Source organism: Balaenoptera borealis (assembly GCF_965194805.1).
Source record: "Balaenoptera borealis genome assembly, chromosome: 17".
Taxonomy (NCBI): domain Eukaryota; kingdom Metazoa; phylum Chordata; class Mammalia; order Artiodactyla; family Balaenopteridae; genus Balaenoptera; species Balaenoptera borealis.
Window position 1 is genome coordinate 67,964,865 of NC_138876.1, and position 25,789 is coordinate 67,990,653.

At 40.4% G+C, this 25,789-nt stretch overlaps 2 protein-coding genes across 3 annotated transcripts in view; one reads left to right on the top strand and one right to left on the bottom strand.

Moving 5' to 3' along the window:
* LOC309614806 (uncharacterized protein) overlaps positions 1-3,739 on the bottom strand; it is a 31,954-nt gene extending 28,215 nt beyond the window's left edge. Inside the window, exon 1 of the mRNA XM_082363665.1 lies at positions 3,390-3,739. Within this exon, the coding sequence (XP_082219791.1) occupies positions 3,390-3,721 (332 nt within the window). The 5' untranslated portion in view covers positions 3,722-3,739. The remainder of the gene's footprint in view (positions 1-3,389) is intronic.
* The window catches only part of TRAM1 (translocation associated membrane protein 1), a 28,864-nt gene continuing 6,783 nt past the window's right edge, over positions 3,709-25,789 (top strand). Inside the window, exons 1-10 of one of the 2 annotated variants that reach the window (XM_082363545.1) lie at positions 3,709-3,842; positions 11,542-11,605; positions 13,094-13,215; positions 13,331-13,447; positions 14,851-14,909; positions 16,594-16,678; positions 22,781-22,851; positions 22,958-23,062; positions 23,877-24,020; positions 24,370-24,530. In XM_082363545.1, the coding sequence (XP_082219671.1) occupies positions 3,720-3,842; positions 11,542-11,605; positions 13,094-13,215; positions 13,331-13,447; positions 14,851-14,909; positions 16,594-16,678; positions 22,781-22,851; positions 22,958-23,062; positions 23,877-24,020; positions 24,370-24,530 (1,051 nt within the window). In that variant the 5' untranslated portion in view covers positions 3,709-3,719. Of the gene's footprint in view, positions 3,843-4,672; positions 4,697-11,541; positions 11,606-13,093; positions 13,216-13,330; positions 13,448-14,850; positions 14,910-16,593; positions 16,679-22,780; positions 22,852-22,957; positions 23,063-23,876; positions 24,021-24,369; positions 24,531-25,789 lie in introns of those variants that run through there. The other variant, XM_082363546.1, reaches the window with a different exon arrangement.

Sequence of the window (25,789 nt, forward strand, 5' to 3'; positions counted from 1 at the left end):
CTTTTCTGCATACTTCACCCTCTTGCACAGGAACCTGGGGCAGCTCTCAGTGGAAACTGAAACCTGCTTCCCCCGGAGCCTCAAGAGGCTGCCGCTCTCCCTCCCACCCCAGCACGCCGCAGAGCCGAGGGGAGGAGTGGGTGCGCCCGTGCCCCTCCCTGCTGCCGACAGACAGCTCTCCCCCCTCGCTCAGAAACCCGCGCTCTTCTGGAAGCCCATGCCCTCCAACTACACCACCCACGGCCCCGCGACCATCAGCCCCTCACCAGGCGCCTGAATCCTCTTCATCCTCTTCACTCGTGCCAGATGTCAGCGCCCGCCCCCTTCCCCTTCTGCTCCCTGAGTCCCTCCTGGCGACAGACCATCCATAAAGCGTGTGGAGGGCACTCTCCCCTCCTGCTGCCTCGACTCCTCGCTTCCGACGTGCGCCCTCCATCACGCCCTTCCCGTCTCATTGCCAAGGACCGCACGACCTCAGGACTCATCCCCAGCACTCCACCCTCTGGGGTGGAAGACAGCAAGAAGACAACTTCATCTGGCCATTCTTAACCTATCCACAAACTCTGCTCTCCTCTGGTTACTGTGGGAACCCCATCCCTGTTACGGTGGGTGCCTCTACTTGTACACAAGATGCCATCACCTCTTACAGACCTGCAGGTATCTCCTGCAGAAGAAACTTCTTGCCCTAATGGGTCATTCTCTCTGAGTGCAAACATAAAATAGGTCATATCCATGGGGAAGGACAGGTTGCGAGTTTGGGATTAGTGGACACAAAGTATTATATACAGAATGGATAAAGAACAAGGTCCTACTGTATAGCACAGGGAACTATATTCAATATCCTGTGATAAACCATAATGGAAAAGAATATAAAAAAGAATGTATATATGTATAACTGAATCACTTGGCCGTACAGCAGAAATTAACACAACATTGTAAATCAATTATACTTCAATAAAATTTTAAAAAATGGATCATATCCAAAAAGAAAACAAAAACTTTCCCTAGACCCTTCAGCCCCTCTCTAACTACTTGCCCATTTCTGTCTCATCTTATAGGAAAAACTCCTCAAATGAGTTGCTTATACTTATGCCTCCATGTTGCCACCTCCCACTCTCTCGAAGCCCATTCCAATCAGCTATTTATTCCTATCATTACAAAGAAAACACTCTTTTGAAGGTCACCAGTGATCTTCATTGTAAGTCCTAGCAGGAGCAAATGGCACATTCAAAGTGGGTAATTTGAGGAAATTTTCACAAAAGCACTCTTCAGAAGTACGGGCAGAGCGTAAGGAAACCACAAGGGATACTGGCTGTAACCATGGAGTGATTCAAGGGGCCAGAGGAAGGAGCAGGTAACTGAGCCCGAGAGAGAGCTGTGGGAGAGGACCTCCTGGCAAAAGCTGTGACTTTCTCTGGAAGATGGCAAAAGTGCAGGGCGGGAGCCCCCAGCCCCTGACTAAGCAGAACAGTACTACAAGGACCCCCCATTTCTGCCCAGTCTGCTGGAGCGCCCCGCTGGGCTGGCCGAGATGTTCTCAGGCTGCACCTCAGCCTGAGGTCTTCCTGCCGGGTCCTCCCTCCTTCCTTTCACAGGTGTCAGACAGGTATCGTGGTCTGCAGGCTTTCCCTACCGACTCCTCTCCCATTTATTTTTCACAAATTTTATTGACGACGAATCCCTCACAATTCTAACTTTGTCTTGGCATCTACTTCCTGGATAACCCACACTGCCACAAACTCACATCCTCTGTCTTGCCAAATCCAATGGTCATCCCAAGTCCTACAGCTGTCCAGAGTATGGTAGGTTTCATGCAACTGAAAGAACACCAGTGGGGGTATTTTCTCACAAAAGAGTGAAAAATAATTAAATTTTAAGGTTTGAAAGAGTCCATTTCAGTTTAAAAACTGACTTTAGTGGAACAATTAATTTCCAAATGACCTAGGCTATTTCCATGTCACCCTTCACCAAACAAGTCTTGAAAATACCCATCACATTGGTAATGACTTGTTTATTGTCTTCCATTCCAGGTATATGAGTTTCAAGAACAAAAACTAAGTCTTTCTTTGGGGAATAATAAAAATGTTCTAAAGTTAGATTATGGTGGTGGTTGCCCAATTTTGTAAATATACTAAAAATCATCAAATTTTACTCTTGAAATAGGTGAACTACGTGACATAAATTATATCTCAAAGCTATTTTAGGGCTTCCCTGGTGGCGCAGTGGTTGAGAATCTGCCTGCCAATGCAGGGGACACAGGTTCGAGCCCTGGTCTGGGAAGATCCCACATGCCGCGGAGCAGCTGGGCCCGTGAGCCACAATTACTGAGCCTGCGCGTCTGGAGCCTGTGCGTCTGGAGCCTGTGCTCCGCAACAAGAGAGGCCGCGACAGTGAGAAGCCCGCGCACCGCGATGAAGAGTGGCCCCCGCTTGCCACAACTAGAGAAAGCCCTCGCACAGAAACGAAGACCCAACACAGCCATGAATAAATAAATAAATAAATAAACAAACAAACAAAATAATAAAAATAAAGGAATTACTTTAAAAAAAAAAAAAAAAAAAAAACCCATGTTCTTAAACCACTAAGGGATTCACCAGACTTGTAATATTGTAGGCGAGCGGTGAGTCCCCTCCTGAAGGTGCAGCAGTGGGAAAGGGAAGGGGGGACTGAATGGCCTTGGGTTTGTTTGGTAATAGTTTGGATATGGAAGGATGCTGAAGGGATCAGTCCAGGATGACTCTGGTTTCTAGATTTGGCAAATGGGTAAACAGTGGTACAATTCATCTGGAGAAAGAATACTAGGAGTCTTGGTTTGGGCAGAAATATGGAAGAGGAAGACATGTCTAATCCACAGACTTTTAAAAATCATCTCCCTAGATTACCAAGAAGTGTTGTTAATAATAAATATGAAGCCACTAAACCCAAACTTATGAACTTACTTCAGTCGCATGCCCGTTGAGGGATGGGTAGGTGAGACCAAATAGGAATTGTTCTTTTTTGAAAACTAGCTCAAGGCTACAAAGAACAGGAAACAAGTCCTCAGGCGTGTTTAAAATAACTCTTAAGTTAACTTTTAAGGCAGCTGCTAAAATCGAAGAACGCCCCTACCTTTATGTAGTTAAGCTGTACTCATACGTTTAGATTATTTTGCTGGTGGCAGTGGCTTTCAAGAAGTGACAATCAATGTGGAAGCAGGCACTGACACCCAAGGCCAGGGTGGCACAGAGGGCGGAAAGCACGCTTGCACCCGTGCACGCCGTAGCACGTGGCCGCCCTGTGACCGAGGCGCGGACTCAGCCTGTTAAGTAAGCGCAGGAAGCTCGCGCCTCAAACGACTCCCAACCCCCGCCCTGGCGCGGAGCAGGAGAGGCGCCGCTCAGGTTTCTTACACTCGCCCGGCCCCGGGCGGACGGCCTCCTCTCCCTAGGCGGCGCTGTGGGCTCGCAGGGGCGGCCGCGGCACAAGAGAGCGCCGTCTCCCCAGTGCGCATGCTCGCCTCCTCTGTGGGCTTGCCTTTTTTTTTTTTTTTTTTTTTTTTCCGGGCGGCCCCGGCGGCTGCGTACTGGCTGTGGGATGGGAAGTGAAGCCCCAGCGAGCTGCAGCGGCGGGGCTGTGAGGAGCAGCCAGGGGGAGGCGGCGGCGGCGGCGGCGAGTCGGTGAGCAGCTGGGAAGAGCGGAGCCGGGGCGGAGCACCTGCAGGCACGGGCGGCGGCTTCACCATGGCGATTCGCAAGAAGAGCACCAAGAGCCCCCCGGTCCTGAGCCACGAATTCGTCCTGCAGAATCACGCGGACATCGTCTCCTGTGTGGCGATGGTCTTCTTGCTGGGGCTCATGTTCGAGGTGAGCCCTGCCCGCGCCCCAATCGCCCGCCCGCCGTCCTCTCCCCGGGCCCCGGCTGCCAGCTCAGCCCCTCGGCCCGGGACCGCGGGGGATCCCGGAGGGGGTGGGGGTGGGGGGGAGGTGCCGGCCGCCCGGCCCGGAGGAGCGGGCCTGCCCCGCCCCGCGCCGAGCCGGCCTGGGGCTGCGGAGCCCCGGGAGCCTGGCCGCCGTGCGCCCGCAGGGGCCGGGGTCGCCGCATCGCCCCCTCGGCCGCCGCGCACGCCTCCCTCCCGCCGCCGCCGCCCCCTCCCGCCGGCCGCGCCGCGCAGTTCCTGGTTCCCGCGAAGGGTTACGTGGCAGCCGGCGAGGGGCCGGCGGTCGGCGGGGGCGGCCCCTGCACGCCGAGCTGGCTGCGGGCGGTGGGCGGGCTGGGCAATGGCCGGCGCGCCCGGCTGGCCAGGCCGCGGGGGCCGGAGAGCGCCCGGTGCCGGCGGCGGGAGCCGCGGCGGCACCGAGTCTGGGGTGAAACCGACGGAGCCCGGCGTCCGCTGCCCACTGGAAGGGCGTTGGCCGCGGGGCAGCGAGTGATCTCCGCGGGGTCGGCTCTCCGAGTCGCACCCACCCGATTGTTTTAACTCCTGTCTCCCAAGCTGGTATTGTTACCAGTGATCGAACTTTTTGCCCCGGCGCTTGCTCTTTCCTTAAGGAAACAAGGTCTGATACAGAAATCGGGGTTCTGAACAGCAGTGCCGAGGCGTCGGATAATTTTCTTTTTGTTTCTTGAAATAGGAGAGGATGGAAATGTCAGGAGTGTGTAAATTCTCTTCCCACGTAGCGAGTATTGTGATGACTTACTTAACAGCTGTTGAATGTGGGTAATAAACTTTGCAAGGTGAACGTGTAACATCCTACGGCTTCCTTTCCCTCGCTCCCCAGTACACACGCCCATTCCTTATCTTCTTTCCCTTTTTAATCTTTCTCTGTAGCTCCTGTGCCCCACCAAATACACTAATTATTTTACTTATTTATTGTCTCCCTGCTCCTGGAATGTAACCTCAGTGAGGGCAGAAATTTTGGGGTTTTCCTAATCTATTTCCAACGCCTAAATTTAGGAGATGCTTACAAAATACTTGCTTAATGAGTGACATTAAGAATTCTTGAGAAAAACTGGTGTAATGAGACTGCCAGTGACCGAAAGATGAATAAATAGTTTAAATGGAGCCCATGTGGGTTTTTTAAATGTTATGATTAGGTAACTTAATATTTTAATAATTTTTTGCTTCTCTTCAAATGGGTTTTTCTGGATCTAGATACAGGTTTTTTGATTCTTGATAGTGTCATTTACGTCCACTTAGTCCACTGCTAAGGAGGTAGTAGGTATCCTGAAAGGGAGGGTAGAAGGGAACTAACATATGTCACATCGTTCGATTTAGGCTGGGCCTGTGCTACTTACCTACTGAATGTAGAAGGGAACTAACATATGTCACATCGTTCGATTTAGGCTGGGCCTGTGCTACTTACCTACTGAATGACCCAAGGCTAAGCCTCAGTTTTTCTGCTCTATATAAGGAAATAACATCACCTGTGCTGTTCTCCCAGCCATTGTTTGCAGAGATCAGATGATATGGTGAGAAGGCATCTCACGGTTTATACAGCACTACATGAATGTATATGATATTAGAAATGCAAATGCTAAACATTTGTACTCTGTTTCTGAATTTTATACTTGTATATACTTTCTGCTTTGGTGTTAGAAGTAATACTTTTGTGTGTACAATATACTGAACAGTTCCGTAAAGCTTGCCATAACCCATCTCCACGTGGTAAGAATCCCTGTCTTTAAAGATATAATTTAGGAGTAATATTACCTGCAAGGTGTATTTGCAATGCGTTGAATGAAATGGAATATAAATCAGAAGTGCTGACACTTAGAAATGTTATAACGTTGCTTTTATGTAAAATATTTCATGTTCTCTTACCACATTTCTAGAGAAGTTCACCACTTATACCTTGCCTCACATGTCAGTGATTTTTTAACAGTGAGTGGATTTTCACCTTTACATCTGTAAAATTTATCAATTTAAATAGACACAACAAAGATCTAAATAGAAGTTTTTAAAGTCAGTTCAAAAAAGAATGTTGAAGTAGTAGACAGAAGGAAGTTTGTGCAGGTTGTACTACATTTTTCTTACCATATGTTAAAGTTTTAGGAGTTGAAAGCATGTTATCTACCTATGGGAAAAAATTCACTGGATTAGTTTTGCTACTTGACTTTTAAAGTAATTGCTGCGGGACTTGCCTGGTGGTGCAGTGGTTAAGAATCCGCCTGCCAGTGCAGGGGACATGGGTTCAAGCCCTGGTCCAGGAAGATCCCCCAGGTCGCAGAGCAGCGGAGCCCGCAAGCCGCAACTACTGAGCCCATGTGCCACAACTACTGAAGCCAGCGCGCCTAGAGCCCGTGCTCCAAAACGCAAGAGAAGCCACTGCAATGAGAAGCCTGTGTGCAGCAATGAAAACCCAACACAGCCAATAATTTTAAAATAATTAATTAATTAATTTAAAAATAATAATAAAGTAATTGCTGAATCTCAACGTAAACGTAGTTATAGAATGACAGTATTTGTGCTAGAATAATAAAGAAGTTAATGTTTTTGCAACAGAACTGTTCAGCCTTTTGTGTAAATATATTGAGGAAATGTCAGAGGATTTATGGTGAAATTGACAAAGCAATAACAGATACTGTATTACTAGCCAAAATGAAGAATCAATATAGACGCTGAAGCTAAAGGGAGTTAGGACTCTACTGCTTGCTAACTGGGTGGCATAGGGCATGTCATATAACTTCTTAGAACTTGTTTCTTTTTCTGTAAAATAGGGCTCATTAGATTACTCTGAGAATTAAACTAAGTTTTATAATGGCTAGTTCAAAGTGTGGCTTACGGGAGGCATACCATAAATGGTAGCTCATTATTCCTTAGGTATTTATCAAAGTCGAAAAACAGAAGACAGCACTTTTACGTGAGAAAATTCTAACAGTTAGCATCTAAAGAGATTATATATACTGATAAGGTTGATAAAGCAATAGTTTTTTTGGGAGATATGGAAGAGTTTAATTTCCAGGGAAGTTTGCGTTATCAGAAATTGCTGTGAATTTTGAAATCATGTGTTTAGTACAGACAGTTTCTGTCCACATACTGCACATCATGGTCTATAATTAATGACTTCATATTGGAGTTAGGAAAATTTAACAGTTGAAAGATGTAAAGATACTTGGGAAGCTTTCTGAAAGTGAGGATATAGAAGAGGAGTTAGGGGTTTCCACGAGGAATATTTCCTTCCGGGAGGGATTTACTTTTCAGAGACTCAGGAGTCCAGGTTGTTTGTGCCATGCCAGGTTTGGGGGACCTTTACAATTTCAACTATGTAGAACAGTCTTGGGGGTTTGTTTTATTTTTAAGCATGGCTTATCTTAATGCCAACATTTTCTTTCCTCCTTTTTTTTAAGAACTTAATTTTATATAAGCTGGTGAGAAAGTGGGATTTGATATTCAGAAATTGCCTTTATCTTTGAGACACTCAGTCAATGTAGTAGTCACACTTCCCTCTGACAAGTACAAAATAGTTAACATCTCTGTATGACAAGAAAAGATACCAAGCCCCAGCTGGTGACCACTAAAGAAATATTATGATATTCATGATACTCTATACAATGCAGAATTAAATAATTCATTAGAGTCGTGGTAACCTGTTTAAGATGTATCTGAATAAGTCTCATATTTTTCTTATAAATGGAGAGCAGTGCTTTAAATGTCCAAAATTGTCATAAACTCATTTTTACTTTTGAGTGCATTGTATACTTCTGTAGCATATTTTATTCCAAACTAACTTGTCCTACTATTGATTAACTGTAATATTAGTTTAACTAAAGCAGTGCTGGCCGTGGTATGAGGCTTAGGACACCTAGAAATGGCTAAGAGCATGATTACTGGTTTAATTTTTCTTCTTTTTAAAAAATTTTTCTATAAACATTTGTTAGGGTGTGTAGTTTGTATTTTTCCTCTTCTTATTCTGCTTACTGTCACATGCTAAGCTAGCTGGAAGCCAGATTTTAATTTTCTTTGGAAGCCTAACATTAAAGGATAATCTAATTTTTGTTGCTTTGGGAATTTGATATTAAATTTATCTTTGAAGAATTTCACTTGTCGTTTGTAAAAAAAAAACTTTAAAAGTTTTTTTAGCTATGGTAGTGGTGACCTCATATTCTAAATTAGAAACAGCGATGTGGAGTGTGTGTGCATTTATATATGAAATCTAAACAAAGATATTAAAACAGAAAATTTAGTAATCAGTCAACTTTATTAAAAAGAATCACGTGAAAGCAGTGTTACCCTGGAAACTCATGTCATTGTTCTGCTCTCACGCATCCGTGTGAATGACCCAAAATGTAATACAGAAAAGCCTTACTTGCCTTTTCTAGGGAAGTGATCTTTATGTATCTACCCAGTGAAACAACTCCCTGTGGTGGCCATACCCTGACTTTATCTCACAAGCCTGCCATATTTCCAGATCCTGACTTCCAGAATAGCAGAACTCAGCTGCAACCTGCATGCTGTTCATCTCCCCGCTTCTACTGCTCGTATGCCAGCTCTCCCCCTAGTCCAGGCTTTTATGGGGCCTGGTTCCCTTTCCTTTTCTCTGGTGTATTAGGCCCTTGTTGCTTTGCTTTCCTTCCTGTAGACTTTAACTACTGTCCACACTCCCCCCAGGCCCTCAGCTCCCTTTCCCTCTTGGTCTTTCTCCTTACTTGGCCTGCACGTATCCCACCGTGGGTCCAGCCTGCCGTCTGCCTTTTCCGTGCCTCCCCATTTGTGGATTGCTCAGTGTTGTCAGAGGAAGTCATGCACTCTTGCTGATAGATAATATTACAAGTCAAGGGTTTCTGACCTCAGACAAAAGTAATACCCAGGGATCTTTTTACTTTTCCCTGGCCAGCTCCTTTCCCGAAAGGAACTATAAAAATACTCATCGTTTGAGCCCCCAACTATGCTTAACAGATGACATTGCTTTTCCCCCGCCACAGGGAATTTCTTCAGTTTCTTGCCTTTTATGGAACTTACCTATCTCATCATTTTTACCTTCTGCCTGCCTGATCTAAGAGGAAAACTGCTCAAGATCAACCTTTAGCTCTATCCTTATATTTCATCCCTACCAGATCTTTCCATCCATTATGCCCTTACATGTGAAATTCTCCCTGTTCCCTGGTGCCTTTGCTGACTGCCCCCACACCAGCTCAGTGCCTCCCATCACGAAACGACATAAATCTTGACCTGGCATCTGTCGCTGGGAACCCCTTTGTTCCCCTTGTGCTCTGCGCTCCGCTGTGAGGTGGCTTTTGCTTTCACTTCTTCATTGGAATCACTCAAGCTGCGACCACTGATGACTTCTTAAATCGTCCGGTCCGCTGCACTCTTTCCTGACACATCTCTATTGAAACTTTGACTTTATTAACCACACCTTTTTGAAATGTTTCCCCTTTGGCTTTTGGGGCATCTAGCTCTCTTCCTTCTCTCTCTGCCTCTCCTCTCTGATCATTTCTTATTTTGCCACCAGCCTTTTTCTCTGCCCTCTCCGTGGTTCTGATGTTGTCCTGCTTCTCATCGAATCCTGTACACTCTCTGTAGAGGATTTATATACTTTCACAGCCTCGACTATGTACCATGTACTGTGTGTAAACAGAGACTTCCAAATCCTTAAGCCCCGGTCTCCCTGCAGAGCTCCAGACGTGGGCCTTACCTACCTGTTGGTCTTGCCACCTGCATATCTCATAGAAATCTAAGTTTATATAAAGCGCAATTTCTTCTTTCCCTCAGACCTGCGGTTCCTCCTGTATATTCCACATTTTTATTAGTAGTATTGCTTTTCACCCAGTTGTTGCAGCATCAGTACATAATCTGATTCTATCCTGCTAACCAAGCCTTATTCTGCCTCAAAAGTTCCGCCTCTACCCACTACCACTGCCTTCGTTCAGGCCTTATTACTTTTCACAGGGTCTCTTGCAAAACTCGTACTTGACTTGCATCCTTACTCCAATTTATATTTTATCTAATATTTGTTCAGTAATATTGAACAATCGCCATGCTGGGCTCTAAGCATACAGTGGTGAGCAGAAACAGACGTGCTCCCAGCTCTTATGGAGACTACCGTCTGTCTGATGGGTGAGACAGCAGCGATTCATACAATCACGCCAAGAGTATACGTTTTGTAAGAAAGGAACACGGGTCTCTGAGGCAATCTAACAAAGGAAATGACCTATCCTAAGAGAGGGGGAAGGCTTCCTTGAAAGGGTGTAGTTGACCCGAGATCCGAAGTGGAGAGGTTTTCCAGCAGTGTTTTAGATAACACTGCGGGTGCACGGAGCTATGGTGGGAGGAGTGCAGGAGGCAAGGGATGGGGCAGAAGTGGCCGGAGGGGGGCTGGAGAAGCAGGGGCCAGACCGTGGAGTTTGTTCTTATCCTGGAGAGAATGGGAATCGGTGAAGGACCTCTGGGGCGCGGGTGGAGGGAGGATGGGTGTGGGGAGTGGCGTTAACATGATCAGGAGGGGGTACTGATTGTGGGGTGGAGCGTGGGTCCGAGGGGGCTTGAGAGGCCAGCACTGTGCCCCTGGTCAGCGATCTTTCTGAAAAGCACGAATAACTTCCCCCTCCCCAAAACTGTCTGGTCGGACTAAAATAAAATCTAAACTGCGAAGCTCAGCAGACTAGGTCCTTTCTAGCACTTGGTAACTTTTCTAGGCCTTTCTACCCCTTCCTGATGTGTGCCCATGCCTGACCTCCTGTTTACCGCTCCTTGGCCTTTGCGCTTCTGTTTCTCCCATATGCTGCCCTCTCGGTCCCACTGCGTGAGCCTAGGAAACTTTTCTTTTCCAACAGGAGACAGCTTTCTGCACCACATCGCCTGCGAAGCCTTTCCAGAACATGCCTCATCCCTCACCCCAGGAAGAAAGCAAAAACAAAAAAAATGCTTTGGTTGTTTATCCTGAGTTCACATTGGCATTGATTCTGTGGTATTATAGCAATTTGTTTACCTGTCTTCCAGACTGGACTAAGTTGCTAGCCATCAGGATTATATCATTCCTTTGTTATCCTTTCTTGTCTAGCACAGTGCCTGGTGCCTATAAATATTGAGTAAGCGTTCCATTTTTCTGTTCTGACCACTTTGCTTTTGCTAGTAGTCAGGTCAGTTAAATATTTATCGACAATGTAACTATGCCAGGTGTGTGGGAGATTAACACACACACCACAGATCCTACCTTTGATCTACCTTTTGTCATGGTAACTGTGCTTCCTTTTCTTTCATTAATTTACATTTAAAATTTTTCTTGATGGAAATTTTGTGTTCATTGTACAGGTCTAGAGTAGAGAAACATTATTTGTCCAAACACTGTTTACTGGAACTGCAGTATCTCTTTTGAAATCTTAAAGTTAGGAGTGAATTACACAATCCCACCTAAACTGCAGACTACACTGGTGAATTATGTTAACTTTCAAGCTCAACTCCTTGGTGATCGGGAAGTCCAGTCGTGCCTGTCAGGGTGCAGCTGGAACTAGGGTGCCCTTGGTTCTTAGATGTGGGGACAGAACTTGGAATGTTTTTCCCCCCGATTTGCTGTTTGGGGGAGGGTCACAAATTGACTTGATCTTCTTTTTTTTTCTTTCTAGATAACAGCAAAAGCTTCTATAATTTTTGTTACTCTTCAGTACAATGTTACCCTCCCTGCAACAGGTAGGTAGTTTTCTTTTGGAATTTTCTGGTTAAGTAAAAGAGTTCAGTAGGACAGACTTGGAAATTTCCATAAACACTAGGTTCTTCATTATTTTCACAGATCTCCTTCGTGATTAGACTGAATATTATTTTGATGATTTTGTAATGCAAAATCTGATGTTTTTGGTTAACTTCACCCTATGTATTGTATGAAAATCAGTTTTTATGTGTTTAATGTTTATTGTGTATTTTTGTAAATGGGCTTAAAATTCCAATGAAGAACTTTTTTTTTTTTTTTGCCTTCTCTTCCCTCTGATCTTTTCATAAGAAAATCCTAAGAATAGACATTTTACATTTGTCTGAAGTGTCATTGTTCAGTCAAGGTTTCTAAAGGCCCAATGTTCAGGTTCAGTTTTTCTGACTTGTATGGGTTCTATTTTGGACCTGTAATAACAACCCTCTTAAGCCCATTTTATTTTCACTTTTTGGTTGTGCTCTACCATCCTATCAGTTATTTGATTAGAGAGAATGTCAATAAGCATCTGGTAATAACATCCAAACTACGCTTTTAGGTTTTATTTCGAAAAGTTTTTCTGAATGATGCTATGTGAAAATCAAGTTGTTATTGGAAGTTGATTGTAGTTGAATACAGTAATATAATTAACTAGCATGGGTGAGGAGTAGGGTATTCAGTTAACAAAATATTACCATATTCAGGTGGTAAACTTGCCCCGAGCCCCGAGTGTCTCTATTTAGAATGTAAGATCAATTATACAACATGGAGTTGGGTTTTTGTTCAGTTTTATCATTTTGTAAATATTTGATGTAGTAACTTAGATATCACAGTACTCAGAACCACAAAGTTGTTTTGAAATTTGAGTATGCCAGAAAAAAACAAAGCTCTTTTATCAATTCACAAGTATTTGATTAAGTCTTGTTCTGAAAAAATCTTAGCACTTTTAAAGATTGAAAACAATTGTAGCAGTTGCCTCTGTCTCTCCTGCTTAGAATTCAAAACTAAGTCAAATCAAAGTTGAGTCAGCTTTTCCAGCAGAATCATAAATGTGGTGTCTAGTTTGAAAGTAGAGCTAGAAAGCTGAAAGTTTCAAAAGTTCTTTGAAAAGACAGGCAAATGGGCTAAGTATAACTTTTAATACAACCTAAGTATAATCTAACCCCTATCCCTGGGGTAATATCAATTTTACAGTCCCCAAGGATCTCAGTGTGGCCTCCGCTTCCCTGTTCTCTGGTCTTTAGTGGCTGTAACTAACATGTGTCAAGTCTTTGTAAATAATTTCTGAAGTTTTAGACTTCTAGATAGTCTCCTCAGTTTTCATTGTTCCTAAGACTGAAGGTGTCCAAAAGCAAATTACCATGATGTTTCTGTAAACTTATTTATTAGGTTAGTCTTCTCTTGTTTGTTTCCATAACCATGTTGTACTTAAGTGCTGTTTTTATAATCTTATGTATATTTTTGTGTATGTGTGTCCTGTCCTTTTTGACCTTCAGAAGAACAAGCTACTGAATCAGCGTTCCTTTATTACTATGGTATCAAAGATTTGGCTACAGTTTTCTTCTACATGCTAGTGGCGATAATTATTCATGCCATAATTCAAGAATATGTGTTGGATGTAAGTATGCAATCTTAGAAATCTATACTTTGTAAAATACTAGCTCTCCATACTATGATAGTCATATTAAATATATTTTATAATCTTAATTATTAACGATTGTTTTTATTTTTAGAAAATTAACAGGCGAATGCACTTTTCCAAAACGAAACACAGCAAGTTTAATGAATCTGGTCAGCTGAGTGCATTCTACCTATTTTCTTGTGTTTGGGGCACATTCATTCTCATATCTGTAAGTATGTACTGTGCTGAAATTCTTAACCTCTCAAAATATTTAATTATATACCCAGAACAGAAATTGATGTCCTATTTTTAATGCTCATAAGCAAACCCTGAACCTTAGAAAAATTCCTCGTCTCTTGTTCTTCTTATCTAAGATCAGGAGTTCTGCTGTTGAACTAGTATAAATCAAGTTTCATCAGTAAGCCTCTCTTTTAGTTAGTTTTTATACAGCAAAAATTGCCAACTCTGTTTAACGTTTCAGAAAGCCTTACTCATTTTTAGTCGATCTGAGTGTTGTCTTCATATCTTGTAGTCATTTGCAGGTATCTCTGTAGTAGCAAAAAGGGTAAGTTATCAGTGATCCTTTCACTGGGTTACATGAGTTGTAGTGTTTCCAGTCATTTCGTTCTTTAAACACAGTCCAGGTATTTTCTGAGCAAATTAAAATATTGATTAACTTTTTATTAAGGCTATCTAAACCTTTAAGTGTACCATTCTAACTAATGAGGGGGAAGAGAGTATCTAATATTAGTAATATCAGTCCTTTAAGTTTATATGAACCCCAGAGTTTACATATTTTTAAGTTTGTCAGGACACAGTATTTTTTTTTTAATCGCTATGTTAGAGATGAATAAATAGGTAAAGAGAATTTTCCAGGGTATGACACTTATGGTTGGAGATAGACTAAAACTCAGCCTTTCAGTCCAGTGCTTGTTGCTTTGTAAACTGCTGCTTTAATGATACTTTATAGATACATTAAAGTTCAGCTTAAAATCTTTCTTATACATTAAAAAAAAATTTTATTGTTGATGTACAAAAGTTCTATCTTATACATTTTTTAAAAAACGTATAAGTGTTGAACTTCCATGGGAAAATATTAAAGATAAGTTGCTTCAGGTTTTTTTTTTTTTATATACATATGCAGTAATTCTCACTAAATAGATCTGGTTATCTAAGAAAAAGACATGGTTACTATGTGGACATAATCCTGTAAAACTTGGCAACACCTTGATCTTCTGTCTCCTGTCAGGCACCACCTCTTTCTGAACCGTTTCCTTGATTACCCAGGACAGAATTCATCCCTCCAGTGGCTGTTGTAACTCTGTTATGCGCCATCACTGTTTTTTGGTTGTGTTATATTTGTTTGCATACGTGTCTTTTTTACTCTACTGGATTGAAAGAATTTCGAAAGCCAGGAATTATGTCTTATTTGACTTCAAGTCACTCATATTGATTTTCACTTCACTAAAGTAAGCAGTTGGACTGAATGGAAAATAACTGAAACATCTAAAAGGTTGGACTTCAATGGAACTTGAGGTGGAGAGATGTAAATGTGCAAGGAATGAAAATACTGTCTTATTTTCTAAGACGTTTCCATGCTCATTAGGCTAATTTTTGTATCTTCTCTCTTAGGAAAACTATATCTCAGACCCAACTATCTTGTGGAGAGCTTATCCCCATAACCTGATGACGTAAGTCATTTTCAGCAGGTTTTTCTTAGTTAAGGACCATGGTCATGTCACTTTTAAGCAGGATTTGTTCTTGTTATTCTCTTTAGGACCTTAGGGAAATTCAAACAATAGATATGTCTTTGGCAGTCTCACTGCCGTAAGGACAAAAAATTCCTGTGTGCTTTTTTCATGTATATAATCTTTCCGGCATGTTTGTTACCTTGAGAAGACTGATTTTAACAGTAATTCTAATTTAGTCCTCTGTCTTCCCTTTCTTTTCCCTAACGCTTCTCCTCGTCACTGCTCCGTCTTGTACATACTTTTGCTCCTTTTCTTTGCCCCAGTCTCTTTTCACTCCTTCCATTTCTTACTCTCTTACACTAAAAGCCTGAGGGTAGGGACTGTTTCTTTTTTATTTTTCTGGGCCCCAGGGTTTCTGTACAGTGCTGTAAGAAGCTCAGGGGTTGCAAAGTCAGCCAGCTAAGTTATTCATTCTTCAAGCCCAGCTCTAGAACGTCTATTCCATATTTTCCTTGCTCCTTTAGCCTATATTGGCTTCTGCTTTCCTGAATTTGTCATTTTGGTGTGCAGTATTTTCTGTTTATCTATACATTGTCTTGGCTGTTCTGTAATTGTCTCATTTATGTAAGTCTTAAATTGTGTCCATGCCCACCAAGGCTATATGTGCCTTGACAGCAAGAAAAACTGTCTCTTTTTATATCCTTTGCTGTGCCAGGCTGTAGGTGCTTATCAGGTAGAAAGTAGTCAATAAATGTGTTGTGATGTGAGGATTGGTGAAAAAGTATGAAGGGAATATAACAGGACCCTGCAATATTACCATGCTCTGCTGAGCCATTCTAACTTTTAAAAATTGTTAATTCAATGCACTTGTGTAAACTGGAGATATAAACATCATGTTTATGTGGAACTGTATCTTCTCCCCCTCCCCACCCCCCTGGAGTTATTCAGATTGGCTTTGTGTTTTCTGCTTTAGACCTCTGGAGGAGAGGGGGAGGGAGAACAGAGAGAAAGCGGAAGATCTGGAGGAGTGTGATGTGAGGAGGAGACTGGATTCTAGACTGAATATGATACGTCTCCTGGGGAGTCCGTCAGTGCCTTATTTATTCTTCTCTGGAATCCTGGTTTGCCTCCATTTATTGGGGGCTCTCAGTGTCTCAACCTGGTAGAGTTACCATATTTCCCTAAGAAAAAATCCAGGGATTGTTTGAAATTGGGATTATCCCGGTTTCAGGTGCTGGTTAATCTGTGCGCCTTCACTTTCTATCCATCTTGTTTGCCCTTCCCACTTCCCTTTTGATGAAACCTTAACGATCTGTGATTTGATTCCCTTAGAGACATGGTCCGTTATGTTTTCAGTAGCTGACAGGTATACTCTTCAGTATTAAGTAACTAATAGACAAGGGGCTCTGTTTCCTCGCAGCTCGCTTGCATGTTCACAGTGTTCTGTAGATCATGTCTCTGCTTCTGCTGTTTAATCCAGAGGAGCTGACTGATGCTGGGGGACCGGGGGGCCGGGGGAAGTGGCTGTTGGAGAGTACGGTACATGGAGTATCATGAGGGGACCTGAAGTGATAACGCAAAGGTGGCTACTTAGTACATCCTGATTTCCAGTGTTTGTTTGTACTTTATTCTTTAAAAATGGTATGCTTTAAAAGGTATTTTTTACTTTCTTGTGTTGGTACAGATTTCAAATGAAGTTTTTCTACATATCACAGTTGGCATACTGGTTTCATGCTTTTCCTGAACTCTACTTTCAGAAAACCAAAAAAGTAAGCAGGGGTTTTATAATTTTAAAAATTGTCTTTTGCCTTTTTTTGCCTTTTTTGGAAGTCTTTTTAAAATTATTTCCTCATGTCTCTAACCTCCCTCTCACCTCAACTCTCCCCCCACTATTCTCTCACCTCTCCCCTTTCCACAGAGGCTAAGTATCCTTAAGTATTTATTGAAGAAACCTTCAGTCATTTTAACTTAGAGGGGGATTTTACGTTTGACATGTTAGTTTCTCATTTTAAAATTATGTTAGTGGTAATTTAAAATAAATTAAAATTTAAACAAATTTTGCAATGTAATGTTAGTTTTGTGTTACTGATATTCTTAGCAGTTTCACAAGCAAGACCAAAAGGATTAATTAGATTATTGTACAACTAAATGGTACTGTGTATAAGTCCCAAAGAAAAATTCAGTATTGAGAAAAGTAAACCATAGTTAAATATTCACCTTGAATTTTTTCCTGGTGAAATAGGTGGGAAAGATGTTTGTTTGTTTTGTTTGAAGAAAGAGTAAACCACTGGAGCACTGCAGTAGCCTCCTGTGTAGTTTTACCCTCAGTACTTCTGAAGTCAGGCTTCTGTGATGTCACAAAGTAAACTTTATTTCCTTTATTTAACTCTTTCTCCTCTAAAAACTCTACTAGCTCCCTGTTGCTTTAAACTAAAATAAAGCTGCTCACCTGTGCTCTAAGGGTTTCTCCTGTCTGTGCCCCCTCCCCTGGTCCCTTTTTCTTCCGCTCTCTCCTTATGCCTCATTCACACTGACATTCTCTTAATTTTATAATCCCAACACATCAGTTCTTTTTTCTGGAATACCTTTTCCCTCTGATAAATTAGTCAAGCACTTTTGTTCTCTTTTTTGGGGAGAGATTGTTTAACTATCCCTATATATGAACTGAGATGTGGGTAGGGCTGTGGATAAAAGAAGTCTGATCACGAGTTAACAACCGCGAAGTTGGGCGATAGGTACCTGGGGATTCGTTATACTGTCTGCTTGTTGTATGTAGTTCACATTTTTCCATGTTTAAAACACTGTTTTTAAAATCCCCTTACTTTGAGAAGCTTTCCAAAATAGCAGAGGAACCAACCCATCCAGCAACCATTTTTCCTCTGCCTTCTCAAAAGCCACAAACACTTATTTCTATATATACTCTTAAATAGTTAATTCATGAGTATAGGCACTTGATTTATTATTGTGTTGTGTCTGTGACTTTTCATGTCCTGTGTGTCTGTCATCATGGATGTTGTCTGCCACGATTAGAAAACAACACCAAATTAGGCCGTGTAAAGTAGAATGTTTTTCCAGTTAAGTTGATTGTAAGGATTCGGGTGAAGGTGCATAAAACCTTTGACTTAGAACTGTCTTAAGGTAAAATTCTTAGGCTCACAGTTTCCAATAACGCTCCCATATTCAGTAAGCACCTACTGTGAACCATACATGTCCCATAGCTGCACTGTCCAAATTAGTAGCCACAAGCCACATTTAAATTAACTAAGCAAAAACAAAATTCACTTTCTTGGTCACACTAGCCCGATTACAAGTGCCCATTCACCACACGTGGCTTCACTGTCTGCCATCTTGGATCAGAGATAGAGAACATGTCCATCATTACAGAAGGTTCTGCAAAACACTGCTGAGACCATCATAGTTCCTTGATGTCTTAGTACCATGGTCCCAATATTTAAAGCTTTCTTCGTGTACTTTTTATACCTGTGGACATAATACCTCTGGGTTTCATTATTAATTCATATGTCTATATCTTGTTCATTGACCATGTAAGTAGAGAGGGACATTTCAAAGTAATTGTTCATTTTCATTCTCAAAGCTCTTTTCTTATCTATTCCTGCCAGATGGCATTTCTCCAGAAATGCAATCTAATTTTTATGGAATAATTTGCATAACTTAGAATTTAACTGAAACTATTTTTAACACCTACATATGACAGTCGAAAGTAACTGTTGCAAGTAATTAACATAATTTGAAAGTAACAGCTGCATATGTGTTAAACAGTTTCTTAAAATTTACTCTATAAAAATTATTTTTGGAAGAACTCTTTACTGGAAAAAACTTGTACAGTGATTGTTTTGAACGGATCCTACAGAGAAATGAAGAAAGGAACACAGCAGTTCAAGACGTGTGCTAGTCAAAAATAACTCAGTTTCTTTTAAGAAGGATATTATAACTACATGTAATATGTATGTTTCAGTACAAATAGTCCTCTCTTTTTGCCCATAACAGGATTCAAAATGTAATTTTTTAGCCAACTTGAATATATGAAGTTTCAGGGAAGTGTGGATGAAATAGCCAAATGTTTTATTTCTAATATCAGTTTATTTGATTTAATTATCCATACATATAATTGTATATCATATGAAGTATATTAAATTAGAAAAATGCTTTTTCCTACTTCATGAGGGTTATGTTCACCCTTCAACTTTGTTGTTAACATCTGTCCTTCATCACTAGAGCTACTCTTTGACTCATCTAAGTCAGTTTTTCCAGAGTACATCATTACCTCTGTCTTACTGATTCCTCCACTACACCTCTCTAAGCATTTAGAAGTGACATTGATTGAGGTTTCTCAGGCTATGTATCTTACCCAAACATTTATTTGTTGTTCAGAATAAAGTAATTGATACAGATCCCTGTAGTATGAGAGCTTTGAAAAAATTTACAGATGAGACAGCTCCATCTGTTGTTTAGGGGCAAATCTTTGCCTTATATTTGGGCATATATGAGATATTCAGTTTAAAGTTAATTTTTCAGTACAGTGTAGTTAAGAAAAGCATTTTCTTTAAAAAACAGAAGTTTACTAAAGTATATGGCTGACCTTTTTAATAAAAACATGTTGGAATAACAACCGAAAATGTCACCTGAAGTTATTTATAATTTTAGAATTTGTTTTGATTTAAGTGTACTATGTTTATTAGATTTTCCATGAAAAATGAAGCTATCAGAATTTTAAGTCATCACTCTGTGACTTCACCCTTATATAAACTACTTGAACGTTAGCATTAAATATAGATGCGAACTTGGCAATGCTTTTCTAATAATTCAGTTTCATTATATATATATATATTCCATTCAAGTATAAAAAAAGTTTGCTAATCCTTAAACAAACAAATACACAAAACCTCATTTCTGGCTCCTGGTAACAAAATCATAGGACAATGTGTGAAAATGTCTTGAAAAACCAAAATCGCCTTTTTTCAGCCATGATTATATTCATCTAGACTCTAGATTCTAGAACAGTGATGAACTGCGCATGGATGGCTTACTGACTCCCTAATTGAAACCTAACGTGGCCAGTGAACTGATATGTGCCAGCACTTCACCCAGCCTTCTCTGTTCTCCCTGAGCCCCACACCCCAGGGAAACGTGTAGGCCCCAGAGACCCTGGTGCTGGGCAAGGTCTTTATTGTTGGCCGTAGACTTGTAAGCCCCAGAGTGGCTGTAACCCCATGAGGATTGAAGAATGTCAGAGGAGTCTGAAAGCAGCCATTTTCTAAATGAAATCTAGATAAAATTTCTCATTTTAAAAGTCACGCTGCATCATGCACATTACCTTTGTATTGTTAACACGGGAATGCCTTTAGCTTACGTTCTCCACCACTTCTTGTGGTGGGCTCCTCCTTGCACTCATTTATCTTGACACACTGTCTCTGGTTAGGCTTTGAGTGTGCAAACATTGCTTTAGAGACACTGGTCAGTTTGTATAAGGCTGAAGTTTCCGTTACTTAGAAAAAGGTTTCTTAATACTCTGTCCTTTTGAAAGTTGAAGAGACTATTGTAAAAGCTCTTGCTAGGCATTTGATGGTTGTGAAGATGGAAGCTGTGATGGTAGTTTACTTTCCATTATTGACTCATCTGGTCTGCTATCGGAAAGGCAGGGCTGAAATGCAAAGTTGAACCTGAATTTAGGGAAGAAGTTCTGGACTTTTCTTTACCTAATGGCAAGCACAACCTTGCCTCACTTAATTAGGGTGAGATTTAAGGACAAGAAATATAAAAGAAATGGAATGGCTTTTTGAAATGTAGTGTGTTTGTAATTTATAATAGTGTTTTTTGTCAGAGAGGAGAAAAGATAGGCATCTTATGTTCTCTGCTAAATGGCGTATTTTTAAAACTTATTTGTGTTTCTTCTTAAAAAAAAAAAATCTTTTTTTTTAATCCTCCCAAGCAGTTACACTGCTCTGGTTTTTCCAGAAGTTATTCCAGCAAATTAGTTTTTTACATCAATTTACACAAGTTGTCATGTAGTAAAATGAGTTTAGTGTTCAATCAGCAATTAAAAAACAAAAAAGCTTTTATTATAAGTATTGGGGGTCCCCCTAGTGTTGCTTTCCCCTCAGAAATTTGGAGCATTGTTTAACACATCTGAAGGAAGGAATATGGCAGTATTTCCCATATTTAGTCACTTATATGCCACCTTGCTGCAACTTAAAATGTTTTATTTAAAATTATAATGGAACTTTGTTTTCTTGTATACTATCTAAAATCATTTTGTGCGGTGCCAGTGATATACACACCACGTAGCATATCAAATTGCAGTTATAACCCTACAGCTGAGCTGGTCTGAAATGACTATAAGAGAACAAAGAGGCTTTCTTGTGGTTGAACTTCACCATGTTGTCTCGACACCTTTCTCCCTCTCTCCTTTGGTAAGGAGAAGTAGTTCATTAGAAGCTTGAAAATTATGTGGAGAGAATCTTCAGACAGCCTATTTTCAGAGATACTTCTCTCTCCAGTTGGAAACTCCACTGTAAACTTGGTATTATGTCTTGGGAGTTTTCCCTGAGAGACCCAAAGCGTAGGACTCTATATAGTTCTAGTGAACTGTTGTATGTTCTGCCTTTCTAACACTTGATCTTTGTAGCATTCTTACTAGAAAAGAGTTTTTAGTTTCAAAACTATACTTGTAAACTCTACTCTTTCTCAGAAGATTTGGTCAGGTAACTCCCTGCTTAAAATGTAGGCGGCAAAAAGGAGACCAGTGGAGGCCTGTGCTCAACTCTTGTTATATGCCAGAGACGAGTCTGGTGAGGTTCCAGATGAAGGCAGCTCAGTCTGCCGACATCAGCCACCATTTTAGTCATTTTAATTAGAGCCGCAGTACGTGAATAGTACTAACCAGGCTAATAGAGCCTTGTAATACATATGTGCCAGGCTAATAGAGACATATATGTATCAATATATGTGGTAAACTGCCAAAAAAAGAGAGAGCAGAAATGAGAGCTACAGGCATTTCATAAATTAACAAGTGTTTATTGGGCCTATCACTGTTCATATTTTGCAAACATTTTTTTACTGCAACCCAAGATGAAAAACTAGAGTTTATATCATAATTCTGTGTGTGTGTGTGTGTGTGTGTGTAAAATCTGGATTAAAATTTTCATGAAACAATGCAATGTGCTATACACTCTAGCATTTTTTATTGTATTTCATATTTCAGAACATGTTAGGGTGACCCCCTAAATTGATTTCATGATTCACTTGACTTATGTCTTTGAAAACCACTGTTTCTAAGATAACCAGGTCACTAGGGACTATGGAAGAAAAAAAGAGAAGCAAAAGTAAAATCTGGATACCTGGCTTACAGGTTATTAAGAGGAGAAAGAATATACAAATAGATGGTATCCTAAGTGAGAAGATAAATTTTAACCTTCGATTTTAATGACTTGACTGACAATGAAATGAAAGGGACTAAAAGCATGAGCTAAAAAATGTGAATACTATTTAGGTAAACAAAAGCATCTCTGCTGGTATAAACATAGCAATTTTAATAGTACAAGGACATTATGGTTATTAATATTGTGTCATTTAATAAATGTTTATTATAAAAAGAACCACTCAGTACTGAAAGGGATTTGGAGTTCATCTGATTCAGGCAGACCCAGCTGTTACTCACATTTATATGAGTAGCTGAAGCCAGGAGAGGTTAAAGAACTGTGGTTAATTGGGGTGAGCATTCGGGAAGGGTGCGGGGCAGAGTGGCCTTCAAGTCTTCCTCTGTGACAGTGCATTTTCACTCTGCCACACTGCTCCTAAGAACAGAACTGCTTCCCCATGTTTTAATCTACTGTGCAATTTTCTGTTTACAGGAAGATATTCCTCGTCAGCTCGTCTACATTGGTCTTTACCTCTTTCACATTGCTGGAGCTTATCTTTTGAAGTGAGTTGGGATTTTTCTTGGATGTGTATATGGACTGGGCAGATCGTATGCTAATCTGTCTTAATTCATAATTAATCTTTTCATTTTAAATGTGTTCTTTTAACAGCTTGAATCATCTAGGACTTGTTCTTTTGGTGCTGCACTATTTTGTCGAGTTTCTTTTCCACATTTCCCGCCTGTTTTATTTTAGTGATGAAAAGTATCAGAAAGGGTAAGTTGTTGAGCCGTTCTATTTCTTGTGTAATTAAAGTCAGTTTCTATGTTGCCAAGGACCATGCTATTGGTGATTATATTGTTTTGTAACCTGTTAGTAGCAGCTTTAAATAAAATGACCCTGCTTGGCTGTTGATGTTGGTATTTTGTTCTCTAAAATAGAGTCTTAGCTAGAGAGATGCTGTAATTGGAACTTGTAATTTTGAGGGTTGAGGGTTTACTTTTCTGATATAACTTCTTCTATCTTGTTTAAGTGCACGTTTTTCTTTTGGAGAAGGAAGAATGAGGAAGAATGAACTTTCAGAAGAAATTGAAATAATAGATTATAGAGCCTTAAAGATATTAAAATACTTCGATGGGAAAATTGAACCGGAACAGAATTGAAGTGATATGACTGGTAAAGAGTGTAAAGCCTTTAACAACAACAAAAAAAAGTAAAACTGGGACTCTCATGAGAATTGAGTACACGGCTTTTGTTTTATCCAGCATTTTCCAAAATTGCTCTATATACCAGTAGTTCCGAGAATCATTAATAGTTGTTACACACAAAAAAAAAAGATCAGCTAAACAAAAAATATCAAACATTTCTTTACTGGACTTCTAGAACCTGAAATAATGCTGATATGTTATATATCTTCAAGAATGTGATATAATATGAAGCATTTCCCTAACATTTTAATTTCAGAACCCTTTTTGCAGAACAATAAGAAATGCTGTTTTAATATGCATTTACTTAACAGGAACCTGGTTTCTACTAGGATCTTTTCTTATCTTTGCAATTCTGTGAATCTGACTTGTGACATTTTTCCCAGATTTTCTCTGTGGGCAGTTCTGTTTGTGTTGGGAAGACTTCTGACTTTAATTCTTTCGGTACTCACTGTTGGCTTTGGCCTTGCAAGAGCAGAGAATCAGAAGCTGGATTTCAGTACTGGAAACTTCAATGTGTTGGCTGTTAGGTAGAGTTGATTTAATATTTTTCTCACTTTGCACTACTATATAGTATGTATTATCAGTTTACAATATGAATCATCTAAAAATAAAGGGATAAATACAGGGGTTAGGGTAAATATTCATTTGATTTGATTTCATACCTGTTAACGATTTCATGTCCAAACTGAAGTACTAAAGCATTTATTTAACTTCTGGGATTAATCATTAGCGGGGATAATTATTTATTAACATAATCTTGTCAACTTAGTGGGAATTTAGCACTAAGTTAATCCTGTCAAAGCAGGATAGACTGCTTTATTCAATGGCATTGTTTGGGTGTACTCTCATTTTCTGTTTATTCCTTCATATTCTCAGAATTGCTGTTCTGGCATCCATTTGCATTACCCAAGCATTCATGATGTGGAAGTTCATTAATTTTCAGCTTCGGAGGTGGAGAGAACATTCTGCTTTTCAGGCACCGACTGTGAAGAAGAAACCAACAGTGACTAAAGGCAGGTCTTCTAGAAAAGGAACAGGTTTGTATTCAGTAAGCGATGAAAACCTTGAAGTAGGAAACTTTTTTTTTTTTTAGTGTTTTGGGGTCTTATTTATAATCTTGTTAAGACTTAAAATCTTATAAAGGAAAGTTTATTCTACTTATTAGCAAAATTAGAAACAAAATCATTTTGCCCCATCCTACAGTTTGTTGTTCAGTTATTCTCCTCAAAAGCTGTCCGCTAAAGTTCTCTCTGACAAGTTTTCCAGACTTGATGACTTTGAGCCACTATAGACCAATGTGTACATGGGCAGTTTTAGTGAATAACTAACCTGGGGAGTGATTGCACTTTCAAGCATCTTACTCATATTTAAAAAACAAAACCTTTTTTCAGCTCCTTCCCATCTGCCCTTTAGTCCCAAGTGGAACACCTTTTTTTTTTAATAACTTCTGATTGTTTGATCCTGATTGTTTGATTCTTCATCTCTGAGTCTGCATCTCACCTCTTTTCTCCTTCTGGCTTTTGATTGAAAATGCATTGACAGTGGAGTAATTTATTTTCAACTTCGAGTGTTAATAGTTGGAACTGTAACACAAGGAGTTCCATTTTAAAATATATATCAACTGTGGTTTGCTCCTTATACATCTTTATAGCTGGTAGTTTATGTCCTCCAGTCCTATCCTTATTCAGGCTTGTATCAGCAACTCTTGACCCTTTGCATGTCATATAAATTTTACTGCATCTTGGTCAATTTTCACATACACAAATAGCTTCACTGGGGTACTGGATTGATATTACATTGAATCTGTATATCAGTTGAGGGAGAATTGAGTATATCAACCCATGAACGTGATATATACCTTCCACTTACCTAGATTATCTTTAATTTCTCGCAGTAGTATTTTTTAATAACTGCTTTATTGGAATATAATTCACACACCATAAGTTCACCCTTTAAAGTGCACGTTTCAGTGGTTCTTAAGTATATTCACCATTAACAGTCATTTTCCATTCCCTCCGTTCCCTGCCCCTGCCAGCCTCTTACCTGTTTTCTGTCTCTGTAGATTAACCTTTTCTGGATATTTCCTATCAGTGGAATCATACAGTATGTGATCTTTTGCAGCTGTTTCTTTCACGTAGCATATTTTTAAGATTCATACATGTCGTAACATGTACCGATACTTCATTCCTCTTTATGGCCAAATAATATACCAGCATATGGATATACTATGTTTTGTTTATCCATAAGTTGACTGACATTTGGGTTGTTTCCACTTTTTTGGCTACTGTGAATGATG